General features: G+C 46.1%; 1 protein-coding gene across 1 annotated transcript; it reads right to left on the bottom strand.

Annotated features, from left to right (window-relative positions):
• fmnl2b (formin-like 2b) lies at positions 1 to 22,924 on the bottom strand (the record flags this gene model as incomplete). Its single annotated transcript, XM_079236680.1, has 28 exons — positions 1 to 89; positions 177 to 300; positions 1,175 to 1,270; positions 1,460 to 1,561; positions 2,110 to 2,270; positions 2,360 to 2,489; positions 4,666 to 4,746; positions 4,899 to 4,967; positions 6,688 to 6,922; positions 7,315 to 7,517; positions 8,762 to 8,886; positions 9,444 to 9,464; positions 9,883 to 10,065; positions 10,265 to 10,368; positions 10,661 to 10,881; positions 12,343 to 12,444; positions 12,614 to 12,763; positions 12,847 to 12,957; positions 13,346 to 13,420; positions 13,524 to 13,617; positions 14,806 to 14,882; positions 14,969 to 15,095; positions 15,179 to 15,322; positions 15,500 to 15,583; positions 19,331 to 19,407; positions 19,587 to 19,667; positions 19,871 to 19,954; positions 22,808 to 22,924. The coding sequence occupies 28 exons, from the start codon at positions 22,922 to 22,924 to the stop codon at positions 1 to 3; spliced, it is 3,267 nt and encodes a 1,088-aa protein (XP_079092806.1).
• Between the last annotated feature and the right edge of the window lie 589 nt (positions 22,925 to 23,513).

Raw genomic sequence — 23,513 nt, 5'->3', positions numbered from 1 at the left:
TCAGTAGTGCTCTTCAGAGTGGGCGGGGTCACAGAAGAAGCGAGAGCTGCGTTTGGCTGACCGGGCTGTGAAGGGGACGGCTTTCAGGGCTGCAGGTGAGGAAAAACAAAACAGCCAATCAGACGTCAGACAGAAAAAGAGGTCTAACCCTGACTGTTCACCTGTGATGTGTTTACCTGTGATGATGTCCTCTATGGCTCCATCCTTCCCTTCGTAAACATGGCGACTGTCTTTTCCTTGTCGTCGTCTGAGCTCCGTGAAAAGCTCCTGCTGCTGCCGCTTCCCTCTGTGGGAGGGAGACTGGGGAGAAGGGTTCGGCTTTTAGAGGGCATACGAACACATATGAAAGCCGCCACGTCGAATCACGTCGAGCCACGTCGAGTCACGTCGAGCCACGTCGAGCCACGTCGAGTCACGTCGAGCCACGTCGAGTCACGTCGAGCCACGTCGAGTCACGTCGAGCCACGTCGAGTCACGTCGAGCCACGTCGAGTCACGTCGAGCCACGTCGAGCCACGCCACGTCGAGTCACGTCGAGTCACGTCACGTCGAGTCACGTCGAGTCACGTCGAGCCACGTCACGTCGAGCCACGTCGAGCCACGTCGAGTCACGTCGAGTCACGTCGAGTCACGTCACGTCGAGTCACGTCACGTCGAGTCACGTCGAGTCACGTCGAGCCACGTCGAGCCACGTCGAGTCACGTCGAGTCACGTCGAGCCACGTCGAGTCACGTCGAGCCACGTCGAGTCACGTCGAGCCACGTCGAGCCACGTCACGTCGAGCCACGTCGAGTCACGTCGAGCCACGTCGAGTCACGTCGAGTCACGTCACGTTGAGCCACGTCGAGCCACGTCGAGTCACGTCGAGCCACGTCGAGTCACGTCGAGTCACGTCGAGTCACGTCGAGTCACGTCACGTCGAGTCACGTCGAGTCACGTCGAGCCACGTCGAGCCACGTTGCATCGAGAGTCACTTCGAGTCGAGAGTCCCTTTCAGTGATTGTTTAGATAGTCTCGCGTCAAGAGTTGCATCGAGTCACGTCGAGTCTCGCGTCGCGTCACGTCGAGAGTCCCTTTCAGTGATTGTTTAGATTTTTTCTCCACTTCTGATCTACAGAAAGTCGGGACTCGGCAGCAGTTCCATTTGTGTGACAGTTCAGAGGTCACAGTCTCACCTTGGTCTGCTCTTCCTCCTGCTGCTCCTCCTGCTCCAGTTTCTCCTGTAACATTTGTTCTTGACGCCTCTTTTGCTCGTTTTCCTCGTCTGCCAGCTAAACACACACATATGCAGAAACACACACATTGAAGACACAACAACCCTGTTTTGTATTGAGCTGTTTGTTGGTTTAGGCCCCGCCTCCTTAAGACTAGATTGTTTCAGACAATTCTCATGCAACATGACACATCTCAAGCGTCGCCCCTGTGTAGGAGGCGGGGCTTGAGATTTGTCGGTTACTCACCCTATACGCCTTAATGAACCGAACGAAGATGGGGAAGAAAACAGATGGTGGCATTGTCTTGGAGCTCTCTCCGAAAAATTTCACCACGTCTTCAAATGCATCCTAAAGTGAATCCAAACAAAATGAAGGCATTCGGTTTTACAGTGCAGTTGCATCCATGAATTTTCCAACAGCAGCATTATTGATTACTAACTAAACACACTTCGTATTTCTGATGTTTGTTATGTGACTAAAACGGTTATGACATTTACAGAAGGCACGTCTTTCTGCTGCACTGTAACATGGATGGCATCAGCATCATAGAAATTTTAAGTATGTATTATTGTTTATGGTTTTGGTCATCCATCATAACAACTTGTTGTGTGTGTCTGTCTGTGTGTATGTTTGTGTCTGTCTCCGTGTGTGTGTCTATGTCTCTGTGTGTGTCTGTCTCCATATGTGTGTCTATGTCTCTGTGTGTGTGTCTGTCTCCATATGTGTGTCTATGTCTCTGTGTGTGTCTGTCTCCATATGTGTGTCTATGTCTCTGTGTGTGTCTGTCTCCATATGTGTGTCTCTGTCTGTCTGTCTGTCTGTCTGTGTGTGTGTGTGTGTGTGTGTGTGTGTGTGTGTGTGTGTGTGTGTGTGTGTGTGTGTGTGTGAGTTCTCACCTGAGCGATGCGTGCGTCCTCCTGCAGTTTGCCGAGTCGTGACTCGTGCCTGCTGATGAAGTCTTTTAGCAAGGCATTGTGTTGAACACTGAACTCTCTCCAGGTGAGCTCCATGCCGCGCTGCAGCTCCTTCACATCACACAGCACGTTCTCCAGACTCACTACACACAGGTGAGGACACACAGGTGAGGACACACAGGTGAGGACACACAGTCTGTCTTGCGGCGCTCTGATTGGCTGACAGACTCACCTGCAGCCGCCTTGTCCACATAGTGAAGCTCATTGTAAAACAGACATTTTGAAGGATATTTCTCTCTCACAACATTGCCGATGTAATGAAGCAACGTCTGTTTCCTGTCTGTTGACTTTGTGTCCAGGAGCTGAAACACAAACACACACTTTATAACGAATATGCTTGTATATAAACCTCACGTATTGTCCTTGTATATAAACATAACATATTGTCCTTGTATATAAACCTCACGTATTGTCCTTGTAAATAAACCTCACATATTGTCCTTGTATATAAACATAACGTATTGTCCTTGTATATAAACACAATGTATTGTACTCGTATATAATTATAACGTATTGTCCTTGTATATAAACATAACATATTGTACTCGTATATAAACATAATGTATTTTCCTCATATAGAAACATAACTGAATTGTCCTTGTATATAAACCTCATAACTAAAGAAAATGAATGTGCTGCTATGTTTGATCACTGTATCCATGTTTTCTTGATACACCAGGGGCGTATTTTTCGTACGTGGTTCAACAAAGTCGATCAAATGTCCTATTATCCAGTTTAAATTAGCGAGATGATTGACGTCAGGCTTTCCCGGTTCTTCAAAGGTTGACCCGCCCTCAAACAGTCTCGTTCATTCTAACCAGACGTCAGTCATCTGTATAATTGCGCGTGTGCGCTCCTCTTCAGAAGGGGGAGGTGTCGAACACAGATTCCATGATCTTTTAAACGCTACAATGGCTACAATAAACTCAGAGAAAGAGCGTCTCTTCTCTCCGTGGAGGAGCAGGAGATGATCACGACTACATATGATGAATTTAAAACCATAATCATGGCAAAGTCGAATGCTGCGTTCACATCCAAAGCGTAGTGAATATTCGCAACACTTCCTGTTTGTGAATGCAGCATAACGCCGCCCCCGCTGGTCGGGCTAGAGTCACATAAGCATTGCAAAATATCAAGTTAAATGTATCGGCTAATTTTAAGTGCCTCATCACCAAAATCAATCTGATTATATATATTTAAATGTGCCTGCTGGTGAATTAATATATACTTATGAGGATATATGTACTGTATGCATATATACATGTATGTGTAGATTACCATATAACTAGGAGTTTGAATATGTGTATGGGCGGATGAGTATCTTAATAATTTTCTACAATAATGATATGTATGGTGTACTAATAACACTGTCATATAATTATGAGTGCCTTAACACATCCATAAGTTTCTTAAGCGCTAAATAAACGCTACGAACAGCACGGCATGCAGCGGCTTTCCCGATGTTCTCCGCACCGCAGAAAAAACCTAAGGACGGTGATGAAGTCTGTGAGACACTGTGTGATCCAGTCTGCATACATTATGTGAGACGAGCGATGCTCTACTGCGCCTGTGGTGTTTAATGTACGACTCAAGGAGGTCTCGGCAGAATCTATAGCGCTCGTACAGGAAGTCATGATGATGTGAGCTCATACAGGAAGTCATGATGATGTGAGCTCATACAGGAAGTCATGATGATGATGTGAGCTCATACAGGAAGTCATGATGATGATGTGAGCTCATACAGGAAGTCATGATGATGATGTGAGCTCATACAGGAAGTCATGATGATGTGAGCTCATACAGGAAGTCATGATGATGTGAGCTCATACAGGAAGTCATGATGATGTGAGCTCGTACAGGAAGTCATGATGATGTGAGCTTGTACAGGAAGTCATCATCATGATGTGAGCTCATACAGGAAGTCATGATGATGTGAGCTCGTACAGGAAGTCATCATGATGATGTGAGCTCGTACAGGAAGTCATGAAGATGATGTGAGCTCGTACAGGAAGTCATCATGATGATGTGAGCTCATACAGGAAGTCATGATGATGATGTGAGCTCATACAGGAAGTCATGATGATGTGAGCTCATACAGGAAGTCATGATGATGTGGCGATCTGGAAGAACTCTCTCCCTATAAAACTAATATAATTCCTTGATATCCTTCATCAATGAGGAAGGGAGCTGCCTTTTTTGTCCGGAGGGAGTGGCCAGCTTATCCAGTGAATTTCAGTAAAACTGCTCTGGAGCAGGTTAAGGGATTTCCATGTGTTGCTATAGTGATTTTTCTAAACTTGCTTCGAAGAACCGAAAAGCCTGACCTATGTCATCTTATCCTGACAATTATCCAGCTAACTCAGTAAACCAGGTACGAAGAATAGGGCCCTGACATGTCTGTCTGTCTGTGTGTGTGTGTGTGTGTGTGTGTGTGTGTGTGTGTGTGTGTGTGTGTAGGTGTGTGTGTGTGTGTGTTACCAGGTCTAAACTCTGCAGTTTGAATCCATAAACAGCTCCTCTCCTGCTACTGTTCATGTAGTTCCCCAGAGCCAAGATGATCTACAGAACAGAAGCAGGTGTAGTTTCATTACATACATATCAACATGGTTAGGGGTTAACCATGATTAACATGACCTGTCTGTCTCTAACCATGGATAACATGGTTAACATGGTTAGGGTTAACCCCTTATCAACTGTATGAACAGACTGACCTCCAGGATCTTCTTGAGCTTCTGTGACGACTTTATAGAAACTGAAGCAGCGATCATGGCGTGGAGTTGCTGAGAGGAAACAAAGCAGTCAAACAGGTTATTAGTCTGTCTCTACCCGTCTGCCTCTACCCGTCTGCCTCTACCCATCTGCCTCTACCCGTCTGCCTCTACCCGTCTGTCTCTACCCGTCTGTCTCTACCCGTCTGCCTCTACCGTCTGTCTCTACCCGTCTGCCTCTACCCGTCTGCCTCTACCCGTCTGTCTCTACCCGTCTGTCTCTACCGTCTGTCTCTACCCGTCTGCCTCTACCCGTCTGCCTCTACCCGTCTGTCTCTACCCGTCTGCCTCTACCCGTCTGCCTCTACCCGTCTGTCTCTACCCGTCTGCCTCTACCCGTCTGCCTCTACCCGTCTGCCTCTACCCGTCTGTCTCTACCCGTCTGCCTCTACCGTCTGTCTCTACCCGTCTGCCTCTACCCGTCTGCCTCTACCCGTCTGTCTCTACCCGTCTGTCTCTACCGTCTGTCTCTACCCGTCTGTCTCTACCGTCTGTCTCTACCCGTCTGCCTCTACCCGTCTGCCTCTACCCGTCTGTCTCTACCCGTCTGTCTCTACCCGTCTGTCTCTACCCGTCTGCCTCTACCCGTCTGCCTCGACCCGTCTGCCTCAACCCGTCTGCCTCGACCCGTCTGTCTCTACCCGTCTGCCTCGACCCGTCTGCCTCGACCCGTCTGCCTCTACCCGTCTGCCTCTACCCGTCTGTCTCTACCAGTCTACCTCTACCAGTCTACCTCTACCCGTCTACCTCTACCCGTCTGCCTCTACCCGTCTGCCTCTACCCGTCTGTCTCTACCAGTCTACCTCTACCCGTTTACCTCTACCCGTCTGCCTCTACCCGTCTGCCTCTACCCGTCTGCCTCTACCCGTCTGCCTCTACCCGTTTACCTCTACCCGTTTACCTCTACCCGTCTGTCTCTACCCGTCTGTCTCTACCCGTCTGTCTCTACCCGTCTGTCTCTACCCGTTTACCTCTACCCGTCTGCCTCTACCCGTCTGCCTCTACCCGTTTACCTCTACCCGTCTGCCTCTACCCGTCTGCCTCTACCCGTCTGCCTCTACCCGTCTACCTCTACCCGTCTGCCTCTACCCATCTGTCTCTACCCGTTTACCTCTACCCGTCTGCCTCTACCCGTCTGTCTCTACCCGTCTGTCTCTACCCATCTGTCTCTACCAGTCTACCTCTACCCGTCTGTCTCTACCCGTCTGTCTCTACCCGTCTGTCTCTACCCGTCTACCTCTACCCGTCTACCTCTACCCGTCTGCCTCTACCCGTCTACCTCTACCCGTCTACCTCTACCCGTCTACCTCTACCCGTCTGCCTCTACCCGTCTGTCTCTACCCGTCTACCTCTACCCGTCTACCTCTACCCGTCTACCTCTACCCGTCTGCCTCTACCCGTCTGTCTCTACCCGTCTACCTCTACCCGTCTGCCTCTACCCGTCTGCCTCTACCCGTCTACCTCTACCCGTCTGCCTCTACCCGTCTGCCTCTACCCGTCTACCTCTACCCATCTGTCTCTAACCGTCTGCCTCTACCCGTCTGCCTCTACCCGTCTGCCTCTACCCGTCTGCCTCTACCCATCTGTCTCTACCCGTTTACCTCTACCCGTCTGTCTCTACCCGTCTGTCTCTACCAGTCTGCCTCTACCCATGATGATGTGAGCTTGTACAGGAAGTCATGATCATAACCCCGTCCGTCTCTACCCGTCTGTCTCTACCTGTCTGTCTTACCGGCGTTAACATCTGAACGTTGTCTGTGAAGTTGCCCATGAAGGTCATGATGGACATGCGCTGATTGAGTCGTTCGATGCGACTGAACTGCATCATGAATCGATCTTCATCACTCAGAGCCTCCAGAGGTTTTCTGTCCCTCTCGTATTGCCGTAGAAGCTTCACCTCAGCCTCAGTCGGCAGGAAACGCATCAGACACTCCACGAAGTCCACCCGAACGGTTCGGAGGTCAAACCTGCAGAAACAGTTGAAGAACAGAACATCCACTGTTACCAATACTGCTGGATGGATTTCTCAGGGAGCCAATCAGAACATTGGTTACTGGTATTGGACAAGTTGGTTTTACTCGAGTTACTGGTAGTGGTAGAGTTGTTTTTACTCGTGTTACTGGTAGTGGTAGAGTTGGTTTTACTCGTGTTACTGGTATGGTAGAGTTGGTTTTACTCGTGTTACTGGTGTTGGTAGAGTTGGTTTTACTCGTGTTACTGGTTTTGGTAGAGTTGGTTTTACTCGTGTTACTGGCAAACTCTATCCTACTTATGTTACTGGTTAGGTTTGGCTCACTTGTGTTATAATTACTTGTACTCTCGGTAGTTACACCTGTGTTATTGTTACTGTTGGACTCACGTGTGGATGGCGCGACAAGTGACCTCTGGTCCCTGGCCGGCCTTCCTTAGAGTGATAGCCAGGTTCTTGGATCTGTTGGCCTCCAGGAGAGACACTTTGGATGGAGCTTTTTGAGGAAGTTTCTGTCTGGACAGAGTCAAGTCCACTGCTGGACCCTGAGCCTTCGTCTTAAACAGCTCCTCAAACTCCTCCACATTCAGGTCCTGAGAGAGAGAGAGACAGAGAGAGAGAGAGAGACACAACAGATAAAGACACCCACGTTTTGATCACCTTTCAACAGCTGGGCCCTGTTTCTCGTACCTGGCTAAACAAAGTCAAGCAAATGTCCTAATCTCATCTTAAATTAGCGAGATTATTGACATCAGGCTATCTGGGTTTCTTCACGGCTGATCCGCTGAAACGTCTCGTTCATTCTAGCCAGACGTCAGTCATCTGGATAAATGCGCCGCTCCTCTTCAGAAGGATAATAATGGAGCACTGACACCACGATGTTCTAACAGTACAATGGACAATAAACTCAGAGGAACCTCTTTTTATTTCTCTAATGAGAAGCAGGAGATGATCATGAAGGCATATGAGGAAGTTAAGACCGTAGTTATTCACAGGTTGCCGTGAACGCAGCTTAACTCCGCCCCCGCTGAGAGACATAAGCGTCCAAATATATCAGACAAGTTAAATGTGTCAGTGTTGGGAAAATGTATCGGCAAATTTGAAGTGCTTCATCACCCAAATCAATCAGATTATATATACGAATAAATATATACTTATGAGGATATATGTACTGTATGCACTTATGTATCATGTACAATATATGTATATATATATATACACATGTATGTGTAGATTACTATATAACTAGGAGTTTGAATATGTGTATGGACGGATCAGTATGTATGTATTATTCATAATCAGAAATTCAATCAATTGAAGCAGTGAAAAAATGTGTATGTGATTCTATTTATTCTTATCATGAGTCCACCTTAATCATGTTCTACAATAATGATATGTATGGTGTACTAATAACACTGTCATATAATTATGAACGCTTCAACACATCCATAAGTTTCTTAAGAGCTAAATAAACTTAAGAACAGCGGCATGCAGCGGCTGACAGTCTGTGTCTGAGACGATCAGCTGCGCCTGTAGTGATCAATGTCCGCGGCTCGAGAAGCTCTCTAAATAAAATCTATATCGCCGCGTATAGGAAGTCATGATGATGTAAAGGATGGATCCTGGCGATCTGGAAGAACTCTCCCTATAAAACTAATATAACTAATATCGCTCCTTCATCAATGAGGAAGTGAGCTGCCCTTTTTGTCCGGTGCTAGCCCGCTAACTCAGTAAACCAGGTACGAGAAACATGGCCCTGGTCTCTTCTCTCATCTCAAGTTTATTTATAAATAATAAACTAAATGACCCGAATGCTTAAATTTAATTGTCGTATTACCTGCAGGATGGCCTCATCGTCGATGTCATTGAAAACAGTCCCGTTGATCTGACTTGGCTTCAGGGCCACCCAGTTCAACACCGGCATCCTAAACTTGGTCTGGATCGGCTTCTTTATCTTCACCGCTGTACAGCATGGAGACAGACAGGTGAGCAGGGAGACAGGTAGTCTGCTCCACATGAGATTTACTGTGAGAAGGATGAAGGTCTACGATGTGTTCGGACTGAATGTGAAGTCCAATTCCTCTTTAGTCTGGAATGTTTGTTCAGTTTGTTTATTCACCTCCAACAAACAAAGTAGCAACTGTACAGACGTTATCTGTGACTATCAGACAGCAGACTGAATATACCACACTGATACCTTTAACCCTGAGACTCTCCTTTAACTTGACCCGAATGCTAAAATCAGGTGGGAGCACAATTGAACTCTCATCTTGGTTTTGATTTTAATGCAATTATGCTGTGTCCGAAATGTGCTTCATCTTCAATCTGAACGCAAGTTAAAGAGGTCCACAAATGAGATTCAACGTCTGACGTTAATGAGAGGAAACCGGCCAAGAGGCTGTGCGGGGCTCTGTGTTTCTGGTGAAGGGTGATGGAAGGATGGTGAAGGATGGGGGGTTATCGAGGATGACATCACTTTAGAGGATGGTGGTAAAATGTAAGATTGTAAGTAAACGTACAGAATAACTTGAGAGGACCCTCTGTCAGCAAAGCGAGAGAAAAGACATGTTAGTGGAGTGAAACTTAAATTGCACATTTACCATAACAACTGAGATTTCTGTACTGGGATTGGCTGGCAGGTGTGGATTCACTGTTAATAACTGGAAAGTGAAACCAAACACCTGTGACTCAGATCAACAGCAGTGGTGACTTCAGTAGTAACTGAATCTGGACGTCCAAATAGAGAGATGTCAGAAATATGTTGGCATATCAAAATAAGTGGAATAATTCATGTCATGTGACAGTTCCTCGATTTCAAGCATGAAACGGTCAAAATTGTCAGGTATTTGTTCTTGTCAATAGAGCATGAAACCATTTTTATTATATAATAAAATACTTTATGTACAGACTCCCCGTGAGTCTGTAAATGCTCATTTAAACCCTCTTGTTCAGTCTCACCTGCAAGTCCAGAGTTAAAGATGACCGTGGGCGACCCACCCGAACCCGGGAGAGGGGGGGCCACGGGAGGAGGAGGAGGGGGCATGGGGACGGAGGAGGAGAGCTCGCTGCTCCGACATGGAGGAGGAGGAGGGGGAGGGGGAGGAGCAGGCGGGGGAGGTGCAGGGTACGACCCATTGGACACTTGAAACACAAAGAGAAGAATCATTTTGTTACTGCTTCGTGTTGTTCTGATCGTTTATCCTTCTGTGATGTCATCTGGGAGTACTTGTATTACTTGGTATTTGATTTATTTTATGACAGTGGGACCTGCAGCTCACTGTGCTGCAGTTTATGATTGCACATCTAAATAAGCATTGTGATGAGTGGAGCTGAAACTCACCTGTGCCTGGCATTGGTGGCGGAGGAGGTGGAGGGGGTGGGACCGGCATCCCTGGAGCTCCACCCATCACTGGTCCCATGCTGTGATAGGCTACCGTCTCAGGACTGACAAAATCAATACGGTAATCAATCAACAACAATCATCAGTCATTGATTATCTGACATGTTTTTGTATTGTAACATCCAGCAGAGCAAATTAGCGTAATTAATTATTCATTATTATTCATCAGTAATTATGGGGGTGAGGTTCCTCGGGGTTCTGTTCTTGGGCCTTTTCATTGATAATGTATTCCTGCGTACGTTTTTATGAACATACGAATCCAGTAGTCATATATGTTATTGGAGAGAAGTATAGCAGCTTGTGTCTGACAGTGGAGTAAACGGGGACGTCTCTCACCTGGGGGACAGGTTAGGACACGGTGGAGGTGAGGGGGAGGCACAGTCACCAACTCCTCCGTCTCCCTCTCCTCTCTGGGGCTGAGGAGCTCCGGGTCCTCCGGCCTGCTGGGCCTCCTGAGCCTGTCGCTCCAGACGACTCTGACGCCGGATCGTCTGGTCCTTCTCCCGAACGATCCGCCGCAAGGTGTGCACCTGAGTGTTGGTGCTGGCAGACAACTCCTGCACAGGTGAGAAGGAGGAGGGTTGTTTGCTAAGAACAGAGTTTAAGGAGCAGGTGTGAAGTTAAAGCAGTGGTTCTCAAACTTTTTCTGTTGGGCCCCACTTTGGAGGAAGAACAATGTTCACGCCACACCGCCCCAACAAAATTGTAACAAAATGGTCAAACTTTTTGTGACTCCTCCCTCTGTGCTTTTTCAAATAATACAATAAAGAAAATGTAAATCCCTTTAGTAAACCAGATCGCTCCATCAGACAAAAACTAATAACATGTGCAACAACTTTGTTAGAACAATGCAAATAAAGTTCTATCTCTGCCAAAAATAACTAATATTTGGCAAAAAAATACTTATTGTGGCTCAAAATAACCTGTTTTGCACTGAATATATTTTCAAGATAATAACAATAACGTTCAACCTGTGAGAACAAAATGAGTGAGATGTGTGAGCATCAGGTTGTATCAGTATCAGTGCAGCAGTGAGCTGCTTTCCTCAACACATATTTTTTAAATGAGATGGTAGATTTGATACGGCTCTCAATTAATGCTCAATGTTGAGCTGAGATCTGTTTTCTGTTTTCAGAGACAAGAGCAGAAAAGACCTCACAGAGATCTCACGGAGGCTTTTAGCAAAACACCAAGAATCGTCGAGTCGTGATGAGCAGCGTAACCGGTTTACGGAGTAACGTAAACATTTGCACAAAAGTACAGCATTTCTTCATGTATTTATTAATGAGGTTTTATGTCCGTGTTACTTTGTACTTTTGCACTATGTGAAGGTATCATGTTCATGTAGAGAGTTCGTCCTGAAACCACAAGGTAGCGGTTCATCCCCATAGTTTCATGTTGAAGTGTCCTTGAGCAAGATCAACAGCTCACTGCTCCTTCATTACTAAGGATGTAACATGCAGAGAATAATTTCCCCACTGTGATATTAATAAAGGATTACATACAAAAAAATATATATATATATTTTTAATTTGATATATTAAAAAAAACTGCATCACCCCCCGCGCCCCACCTGTAATACCTCCGCTCCCCACTAGAGGGTCGCGCCCCACAGTTTGAGAACCACTGAGTTAAAGGAACAAGTGTGAAGTTTAAGGAGCAGGCGTATAGTTTAAGGAGCAGGCGTGAAGTTTAAGGATCAGGCGTAAAGTTTAAGAAGCAGGCGTGAAGTTTAAGGAGCAGGCGTAAAGTTTAAGGAGCAGGCATGAAGGTTAAGGAGCAGGCGTGAAGTTTAAGGAGCAGGCGTAAAGTTTAAGGAGCAGGCGTGAAGGTTAAGGAGCAGGCGTGAAGGTTAAGGAGCAGGCGTGAAGTTTAAGGAGCAGGCATGAAGGTTAAGGAGCAGGCGTGAAGTTTAAGGAGCAGGCGTGAAGGTTAAGGAGCAGGCGTGAAGTTTAATGAGCAGGCGTCACTTCATGGTGATCAAGTGTTTGTGTGGTTTTCATGGTAACAGCACTGACCCGAACGTGGTCCAGCTCCTTGTTGGTTTGCATTAGCTGCTTCTCCAGTTCAACAATCTTCAGCATCGCTTCGTTCTCCACGTCCAGCAGACGCTCCGACATCTGAGGACAGAGAGAGAGAGAGAGAGAGAGAGAGAGAGAGAGAGAGGTTAGATCACACCTGTCTATCTGTTTTTCATTGCTTCATTCTCTATGACCAGCAGACGCTCCAAAGTCTGAGAGACAGATTGATACTCCACCTGGAGTCTGTCTCTCCACCTGTCTGACTTACTGTGCTGATGCTCTCCTCCAGCTCCTCCACCCGCTCCAGAGCAGCGGTTTTGGTCTCGGCGTCCTCGAGCAGTGTCCCGACGTCGAACACGTTGTCGAGGTACGCCTGAATCTGAACCTGGAGCCTGTCGCTTTCTGTGTGCTTCAGCTTCTGGTGAGACGGCAGAGAGACAGGTTAACACACAGACGGGCTTGTTAATCATCAGCCCTCGTGTGATTGGCTGAGAGCATTACCTCCAGGTGCTCGTCCAGGTTCAGCTTTGTGAAGTCGTACTGTAGATGTACTCTGAAGTTCATGTCCTCCACCGAGTGAACCACGATGTTAATGAACTGCATGCAGGCCACCTGACGACGACGACAACAACAACAAGTTACTCACTTGCTGACGGGATCCGAGTTATGCTCAGCTAAGTCAATTAAAGGTTAATCAAAGTAAATATAATGTTTAAAAAATATTTTGATTATTATAGTGTTTATTTAACAATAATGTTATGTTATTATTATAGTGTTTATTTAACAATAATGTTATGTTATTATTATAGTGTGTATTTAACAATAATGTAATGTTATTTTTACAGTGTTTATTAACAACAACGTTATGTTATTATTGGTGTTTATTTAACTATAATGTTATTATTATTATGTTCATTTAACTATGATGTTATGTTAGGTGTAAGCTTTAATTAAAGTTAAATTCATGGTCATCTTGAAGAAACTTTAACTGAATATTAACCAAAAAGTCGATGTTGTCGTCTTCGTTCTTAAAATGTTCCATCAGCTTCTCAAAACGCATCGACTCCGAACAAACCTGGAAAAGATCAATCAATCAATGAATATGCCATTGTGTTTGTGTATGTGTATGTATGTGTATGTATGTGTATGTATGTGTATGTATGTGCGTGTGTGTTTACAGTTTTGAAGTTGTCGAAGGCTGACAGGATGATCTCATGTCCTCCTCTGACCAAACACACCGCCGCCAACAACTCTAACACCAGAGCCTTCGTCCTGATGAAGGAAGGGAGAGAGACAGGTCAGCAGACAGACAGGTGAAAAGACCGGCCAGCAAAAGACTACTACAGAGACAGACCAGCAGAAAGTAAAAAAGAGAGGTGGAGAGACAGGTGGTGAGACAGGTGTAGGGACAGACCAGCAGAAAGTAAAAAAATACATGTGTAGGGACAGTCCAGCAAACGGTAGAGATGCTTTATGTGCCTGTGTGTAGTCAGAACCTCGTTAGTACTTTGTGTACCAGTGTGTAGTCAGAACCTCGTTAGTACTTTGTGTACCTGTGTGTAGTCAGAACCTCGTTAGTACTTTGTGTACCAGTGTGTAGTCAGAACCTCGTTAGTACTTTGTGTACCTGTGTGTAGTCAGAACCTCGTTAGTACTTTGTGTACCAGTGTGTAGTCAGAACCTCGTTAGTACTTTGTGTACCTGTGTGTAGTCAGAACCTCGTTAGTACTTTGTGCACCAGTGTGTTGTCAGAACCTCGTTAGTACTTTGTGTACCAGTGTGTAGTCAGAACCTCGTTAGTACTTTGTGTACCAGTGTGAGTAGTATAGTCAGAACCTCGTTAGTACTTTGTGTACCTGAGGGGAGTCAGAACCTTGTTAGTACTTCATGTACCTGAGGGGAGTCAGAACCTCGTTAGTACTTCATGTACCTGAGGGGAGTCAGAACCTCGTTAGTACTTCATGTACCTGTGTGTAGTCAGAACCTCGTTAGTACTTTGTGTACCTGAGGGGAGTCAGAACCTCGTTAGTACTTCATGTACCTGTGTGTAGTCAGAACCTCGTTAGTACTTTGTGTACCTGAGGGGAGTCAGAACCTCGTTAGTACTTCATGTACCTGTGTGTAGTCAGAACCTCGTTAGTACTTCATGTACCTGTGTGTAGTCAGAACCTCGTTAGTACTTTGTGTACCTGAGGGGAGTCAGAACCTCGTTAGTACTTCATGTACCTGTGTGTAGTCAGAACCTCGTTAGTACTTTGTGTACCTGAGGGGAGTCAGAACCTCGTTAGTACTAAATGTACCTGAGGGGAGTCAGAACCTCGTTAGTACTTCATGTACCTGTGTGTAGTCAGAACCTTGTTAGTACTTTGAGTACTGATGTGTAGTCAGAACTTCGTTCGGACCTTGAGTACCTGTCGTAGTCAGAACCATGTTGGTTCTTTATGTACCTGTCGTACTGACCTGGGGTTCCTGTTGTTGAGGCTGAGGGCGATCTCGTTGACAGCGTGAGGATGAGCCATCACCATGTTGAACCCGTACTGAGGAAGAGGACACAGAGGAAGTTCATCACGGCTCAGATGTACTTCATGTACTTCTTATACTTCATGCACTTCATGTACATTACCTGGTAATTCATGATGGCTCTCAGACACATGACACAAACATGAACGTCGTCTTTCTTACAGACGAGTCGTGAGTTCTTCAGAGTTCGGCGACTCGGCAGCGTGTTGGATCGAGTCACCATCGCCGAGCTGCAACCGCAAGAGCATCAGTTTAGAGTGTATCTCTGTTATAGCTGGTCCCTGGTCAGATAGCAGGGCGGTACTTGTGCTACCTGATGGAGTGTCGAGCTCCTCTCGGCACAGATGAGGATGGGGAAGGGAGGCTGCAGTCCCCATGGAGGTCTTCTATGGACCGACTCCATGGGGAGTCTATGGATGAGACCTCCCCTCCGGCCTCCGACTGCTCTCCATCGAACCTGAACACACAAACAACCACACGAGTATCAGCCGATCCACTCAACCCGAAGTCTCTTTGTTCAACATCTGAACATGAGGGTTCACTAAGGATTGATATTTTAAACATATCAAACTGTGAGAATTCAAATAAACGTATTGATATGTAATGATGTATTATTTGGTTGGTTCAGACTCACGTGACGGCATACTGAGCAAAGGACAAATACTCGACCAAAACATCCAGACCTCGATTCTCCTCATTCAGAAACTCTCTGACCCACCTGCAGAGAGACAGACAGGTCATCAGAGAGAGAGAGAGAGAGAGAGAGAGAGAGCTAATCAGAGAGAGAAAGACTGGTATGAGAGAGAGACAAGAAAGATAATCAGAGAGAGATAGACAGACAGTTCATCAGAGTGAGACAGACAGTGTGCTCCACTGTAAGCTATGTCAGAAACAAACTTATTTACTACCTTGGAGTCCATGAAAAGGAGCAGAAAACCCTCCTTAACAGAGTCTTTACAACTCAAATAGTTTAAGTTTGCTTAACCCTCGTAATGTCCTCCCGTTTGCCATACACCTTTTGTCCTCTGGGGTCAAAAATGACCCCGTCTGGTTTGACTGTTATTCAAAGCAAAAAGTATAAATTGTCAATCAATTCTGTTTTACATGTTTAGTCTCACTTCAGCCCAACTCATTACCACATCTGTTTCTTTTTGTTTGGGAATTTAGGGCCAATAGACCTTTTTTTATAAAAAAGTATACCCTGTTTTTGAGTAGAAATTAAATGAAGCAATTCATTATTTTGACTTTATATTATTTTGACTATTTGACTTATTACAGAGTGGTACATGTCAAAGTTTAGTGTGGATGCTGTTTTTAAATCATTAAAATGTTTCTAATGGCAGCAAATAATCACACCTCTTGTCCTCTGGGGTAAAAAATGACCCCGTCTGGTTTGGCAGTTTATAAAGTATAAATTATCACCCACATCTGTGTTTCAACTTTTTAGTCAACTCATTACCTGACATAAAATGTCAATATTCATTTCCAAAACATTTGACTTTTCAAAACTGACTTTTCAGAACAAAAAACATCTAAATGGGCCATTAGTTGCATGCGAGGCAGGTAGTAATGGCCTGATCTTTGCAGATGTATGCATTGCATTTTTGGCACATTTTCCATGTTTTGAGATCACTCTTGCAAGGGCAGAATTAGCCCCTCCTCCTTTTGGGTGAAGGGCCAGATGGGCAGCTGGGCGAGGGGCAGCTGCTGCAGAGGTAGAGCTGAGCAGAACTGCTGGATCTCCATAGCCAATCTGGCAATCATCAGAAGAACACCTCTCTGTTTTTGGGGGTGATGGGGCACCAGAGCATGGGTCTCTGTGAAGGCAAACTTGGATGAGAACTGAGCCCGGTCTGTGTTTGACACCAGCGCAGGGGAAGCTCAGCTCAGTCCTCCGTACTGTCCCCACCATGTACAGCTTTCTTTTCAGCAGCTGCAGGCCGAGGGCGTGTGAAGTAAATAATTTGTCACAGGTGATCGTTTTCCCCTAGAGACCTTCATGTCAAGGACAACTTGATGCCCTGATTGTTTTCTGACTGCGCACCAGCAGGTTGTCCAGTGTATACTTGCATGTTCCATGCATAGCTGGACCTGGCACTGCATGCTGCCCATATTTTTTATCCCATTTTATTCCCTGGTTTACTCGGGATACTGTTTGAATGAACTGCGACCTATGAAGGGGACCAGCTGCTCATCCACAGTCACATCAGTGCTGGATCGTCCATCCACGGCAGGAGGGACACCCACTTTTCCCAAACGTCTCCAGTGGGAGCAAGTTTGTCTCGTGCATGGCGACCTTCTCTTGTGTCTTTATCATCAAATCAAATCACTCTTGAGATTATATGAATCGTCTTGAGTGTCATGGTAGCACTCAGCATGCCATAAACTAGCTGTAGCTTCTTTCTTTCTCAGTCTTATAGTTAGGGCTGGCTCAGGTTTGCCCTGGTCCAGCCCCTAGATATGCTGCTATAGGCCTAGACTGCTGGGGGACATCTTAGGATACACTGAGCTCCTCTTCTCCTCTTATCTTCTTCTTTCTCTCCTCTCTCCTCTCCTCCTTCTCTCCTTCTGGATAAATTATTGTCTCTTTAAATGCACATTACTAACTCTACTTTTTTCCGGGGCCTCTGTGCTCCCTCGCCTCAAGTTTCCATGGATCATGGATGTGCCTGGAACTGGTCCTACCCCCTGCCATGACGGCCCTGCTGATACCCCTCCTCTCTACCTCCTGTCTCCTGTCTCCTACCCCCTGCCATGTCCCTGCTGATACCCCTCCTCTCTACCTCCTTCTGCTTCATGGATCGTGGTTATCTGGATCTTGGTCCATGCCTACTACTCATTATATGAATCATTTCTGTCATATTCATGTAATGTGCTGTAACTCTGTTATGTTATTCATTCTGGTCACATGACATCTATTGCTTCTGTCCATCCGGGGAGAGGGATCCTCCTCTGTTGCTCTCCTGAAGGCTTCTTCCCTTTTTTCCCTGTGAAATGATTTTTACTATCTTTTTATGGGGAGTTTTTCCTGATCCGATGTGAGGTCCCGAGCCAGGGATGTTATGTGTACAGATTGTAAAGCCCTCCAAGGCAAATTTCTATTTGTGATTTTGGGCTATATAAAATAAACTGAATTGAAATTTACTGGATTGGTACATGCCAGCGAGAAACAACCAACCCACATATGCCTGCAGGTCCATTGGATCCATCTTGCTCCACTTCGCCCCTCCTTGTTTGTCATGTTCAGCACCACCTCTTCAATAGATGTGGGCAGAAACAGGTCAAGAGAGGACTTCATGTCATCAATACGAGACCTTGAACATGCGGTTGGTCCATGGTGGCTTGTCTCTCTCTCTGCTCTCTCCGTCACTGGGAGAGATGAAGACAAGATCAATGTTTCATCCTTTTATTGGAATCATTCTTCTATCGCAGCTGGGTCCTCTTCTTCCGATTCTTCCACATCAGTTGATTCTTCCTCTTCATAATAATAAGTGCAGTCCTCCACTTCTGACAGTTCTTCCATTTCAGCTTCAGATTCTACCTCATCACCATGTTCATCATGCTCCTTTACTTCATACCGTCTTTCATTTGTGCAGCGGGTGATGTGGTAGCATGTGGTCTGGATGTTGGATCTATCACCTCATCCTTATTTTCCTTCTCTTCTGATCCTGAATCCTCCTCATCAGTTGATTCTTCCTCCTCATGATGTTCAGCATTGTCCTGCTGGTCATTCTTTTCCACAACAGAGTTCAAAGTTAGTTCACAAGCCTCCTGTGCAGTAAAGTGCTTCGGCCTCCTCATTGTGCTGCCTGCCTCTCTCTAAAATGGGAAAGACCCAACACCTGTGAGAAAAGACCTGTTTGTAGTTGTAATTGTTATTGTCATAACCGTTGCTTGACCCACACATCAAACATCCAAGATCAAAGATGTTTTAGAAAGCATATGGTGTGACAAGTTTGCCCATTGCACCACTTTGTGCTGCGGGGTCTTTTTGACCCCAGAGGACTACAGACATTATTACATTCAATAAATCACCCACCATTCAAATGTATTATAATCATGAAGAGCATAGTATCGAACAACCCTCATTATTTTCAGACTATTTAATAAATAAAAAACATATTTTGATAGCAAAAGATTTCATCTGGGGTCAGAATGACTTCATATAACCTAAGGGGTGATGTGCAACAACCTAAGAGGGCTTATTTTGTGCAATGAAACACAATCCTGTCCGCTTTTTGTCGAGAGGGTTAGGGTTAACTCATCCCTGCAGGCTACAGGTTCTAACTCCTCCCTAAAGGGTTCAGGTTCTAACTTCTCTAAATGTCTGTTTCTTCTGTTTCTGTCATTCAGTGTGAAGATGTTTGTGTCCTCACAGATTCAGTAACTAAGTAGTTAAATATAAATGTAATTTCCAGACGACAGAGTTGCAGAGAGACAGACATGTGGTCAGACAGACATGTACCCGATGTGGTTTGTACGAAGAGAAATCTCGAGTTCTCTGAGCATCTGAGTCGACTCCTGGACTCTTCTTCTGAACTTCTGCAGACAGACAGACAGAGAGACAAACAGGTTAATAAGAGACAGACAGACAGCAATAATCAGCCATGAAATGTTTCTGTAGGAGTCTCTTCTGTCTGCCATTGAAAGTTAAATAATGTCAAATAATGTAATAATTATATTGATGATAATAATAATACAAACTACATGTCCCAGCTCACCTTGCGTGTGACAGCTGGGTCGAGGAAGCCTCTCAGCTTCTGGATGTAGGTGTGTGGAGGGTTCTTCACCTGAAACCTCTCCTACATATCTCACACACACACACACACACACACACACACACACACACACACACACACACACACACACTATATGAATAGTTTATAAATATACTCTTAGTGTTTCTTCAGAGTCTTTGACCTCAATAAACTTTATGACCTTGACCCAACAGAGTCCTGGTTCTAGGAGCAGATTCAGACTCATGAACTTTATGAACACCACCCACCTGATCACAGATCAGCTCCCATTTCTTGTCGTTGTCGTAGGACCGCAGCAGACGCACCTTGTCAGGAGGCAGGTTCATTGAATTCTGAAATATAATATATTTTAAGTAAAAACATCTATTTGACCAAATATTTGTTGTAACATAGTTAACATTCAAAATTAAGTACTCTAATTGTTTAATCCCCTTAAATCCAGCCTCCAATCCAAATTCTCTAAAACCTTCAAACTCTTCTAAAACTCTTCAACCCCTCCAAAACCCAGGACCGGGGCCCAGAAACCAGCCCTGTATCAGTTGTTTCTGAGACTAATTGCCCGTCTCACAACAACTCTGCTCCCAAAACCCTGCTCCCAAAACTCCAGTAAAGCAAATGTAAAGAAACACCTCTGGAACATTTTAAAAAGAAAGTAAAAGCCAAAGTAGGTCAGAATTTTATCTCAAAGACAAAAAGCAGAGATGAACCCAAACCAGGTTCAGTAAACCCAAACTAGAACCCAAACCAGGTTAGTAAACCCAAACTAGAACCCAAACCAGGTTCAGGTTCAGTAAACCTGAACTAGAACCCAAACCAGGTTCAGTGAACCCGAAGTAGAACCCAGACCAGGTTCATGAACAATCATGCAATCCGTGTGAACCTGAAATTCATCATGAGTTTAGTTTGTATCAATGATTTATATTCATATCTATATTTATAGCCATATTGATATCCATATTGATATATATATATTTATATATATATATATATATATATATATATATATATATATATATATATATATATATATATATATATATATATATATATATCTCCATCCATTTTCACCCTCTTATCCTGGGTCGGGTCTCAGCAGGTTCAGCAGACTGACCCAGGCTTCCCTCTCACCCGCAACACTTTCCAGCTTATTCTGGGGGATCCCGAGGCGTTCCCAGTCAGCCGGGAGATAGAATCCCTCCAGCGTGTCCTGGGTCTTCTCCGGGGTTTCCTACCAGTTGGACGTGCCCGGAAAATCTCCAATGGGAGGCGTCCAGGAGGCATTCTGAGGCTAAGGCTGAGCCCTGCGGAGGAAACTCATCTCCTTACTCTATCTCTAAGGCTGAGCCCTACAGAGGAAACTCATCTCCTTACTCTATCTCTAAGGCTGAGCCCTACAGAGGAAACTCATCTCCTTACCCCCCCTCTAAGGCTGAGTCCTACAGAGGAAACTCATCTCCTTACCCTATTTTTAAGGCTGAGCCCTACGGAGGAAACTCATTTTGGCCACTTGTATCTGAGACCTCATTCTTTCGATCTAGACCCAGAGTTCGTGACCATAGGTGAGGGTTGGGACGTATACCGACCAGTAAATTGAGAGCTTCTCCTTACAGCTCAGCTCCTCTTCACCAAGACGGTCCGGTGCAGCGCCTGTTTTACTGCTGCAGCCGCAACGATCCACCTGTCGATCTCCCGCTCCATCTTACCCTCACTCGTGAAAAAGATCTAGAGATACTTGAACTCCTTCCCTTGGGGTAGCACTCTGTCCAAATCCAATCCACCGGTTTCCTGCAGAGCACTATGGCCATGGTCCAAACCAGTTTCAGTAAACCCTGTGGAGGTTCTGACTCTCATCCCCGCCGTTTCACACTCGGCTGCGGCTGCCCCAGTGAATGCTGGAGGTCACGGTCCGAGGAGGTAAACAGGACCACATAATCTGCGAACAGTAGTGAGGCGATCCTGAGACTCCCGAACCGGATCCTCTCCGCCCCCTGTCTGTGCCTAGATATCCTGTCCATGAAGGTCACGAATAGGACCGGTGATAAAGGGCAGCCCTGGCGGAGGCCAACACCCACCGGGAACGTGTCTGACTTATTACCGAGGATACGAACACAGCTCCTACTGCAGGCATACAGAGACCGGATGGCCCGTTGCAGCGGGTCCGGCACCCCATACTCCCACAGCACCCCCCACAAAAACCCCAGAGGAACCCAGTCAAAAGCCTTCTCCAAGTCTACACAGCACATGTAGACTGGTTATGCAAACTCCCAGGACCCCTCCAGTATTACGAGGGTAAAGAGCTGGTCCAGTGTTCTACGACCGGGATGGAATCCACACTGTTCCTCTTGAATCTGAGGTTCCTTTCAGCACCCTGGCATAAGCTTTCCCTGGGTGGCTGAGTAGTGTGATACCCTGATTGTTCACACTCTCCGGTCCCCCTTCTTGAAGATGGGAACCACCACCCCGGTCATCAGTCCACGGGCACTGTTCCCGGCCCCCATGAGACATTGAAGAGGTGTGTCAACCAAGACAGCGTAACAATGTCGAGCACCTTCAGCATCTCAGGGTGGATCTCATCCCCCCGGCACCTTACCACCAAGGAGCTTTTTGACTACCTTAGTGACCTCTGCCTGGGATATGGGTGTGACCCCCCCCAAGTCTTCATGAGCTGCCCCCCCCTCCAGGGGACATGTTGGACGGGTTTAGGAGTTCCTCAAAGTGTTCTTTCCACCGCCCGACTCCCTCGTCGTCTGGGTCAGTAGCCCCCCCCCCCGCTGAGAACAGCCTGGGGTAGACTCTGCTTTCCCTTCCTGAGCCGTCGGATAGTTTGCCAGAATTTCCTTGAGGCCAACTGAAAGTCCTTCTCCATGGCCTCCCTGAACTCCTCCTATCTATATTTATATCTATATTTAACCCTAATCATTCATATCAAATGTCATATTCTCAGCGAGTATGTGTATATAACGTGTGTTTGTATATAATGTGTGTGTGTGTATATTTATAATGTGTGTGTGTGTCTATGTAAAATGTGTGTGTGTGTGTGTGTGTGTGTGTGTGTGTATGTAAAATGTGTGTGTGTGTCACTGTATAATGTGTGTGAGTGTGTGTATATTTATGTGTGTGTATAATGTGTGTTTGTGTATAATGTGTATGTGTGTGTGTGTGTGTGTGTGTGTGTGTATATCTACCAGTGCGATGGAGAATCTCTCCTCCAGCTCGGCTGGGTCGGGCATCGGGAGCCGGACCGGAGCGGCTCTGGACCGGATCACCGCCAGCTGGCTCTCCATGCTCTCTGCGTTCCCCATCACACACGCACCCCGAACACACACACACACACACACACACACACACACACACACACACTGAACACACCCACCTACAACAACACACACTCAGCACCGCGCAGGAACATGTGGTCCGCCATCACATGAACACAGAGGAGGGGATGCAGGCCTGTCTCTCTGTCTCTCTGTCTCTCTCCTCTCTGTCTCTCTCTCCTGTCTGTCTCTCCTCTCTGTCTCTCTCCGTCTGTCTCTCTTTGTCTCTCGTCCTCCCCGCTGCTGCTGCTGCCGCTGATGATGGTGGTGGTGAGGAAGAGGATGAGGAAGAGGATGCTGATCCAGATGAAGCTGTGCTCGCGTGTCGTTGTGTGTGTTAATATGAAATGTGTGTGCGTGTGAGCGCGTGTCGCAGATCAGCCGGTTAATCCTCCCCCTCCCCCACACGAAGAAAGAGAGAGTCAGCCTCCTCCTCTTTGTCTCTCTCTCTCTCTATGTCTCTCTCTCTCTCTCTCTCTGCCTCCTCAGACAATGAGCCTTCTGCTGCCACAGGCTCCGCCCACCACACACACACACACACACACACAAAGGGTAACATTAATAATGAGGATAATAT

This window comes from Taurulus bubalis, assembly GCF_910589615.1.
Source record: "Taurulus bubalis genome assembly, chromosome: 21".
Lineage (NCBI taxonomy): Eukaryota > Metazoa > Chordata > Actinopteri > Perciformes > Cottidae > Taurulus > Taurulus bubalis.
Note: the sequence above shows the minus strand (reverse complement) of the source record. Positions and strands in the feature narration are given on the sequence as shown.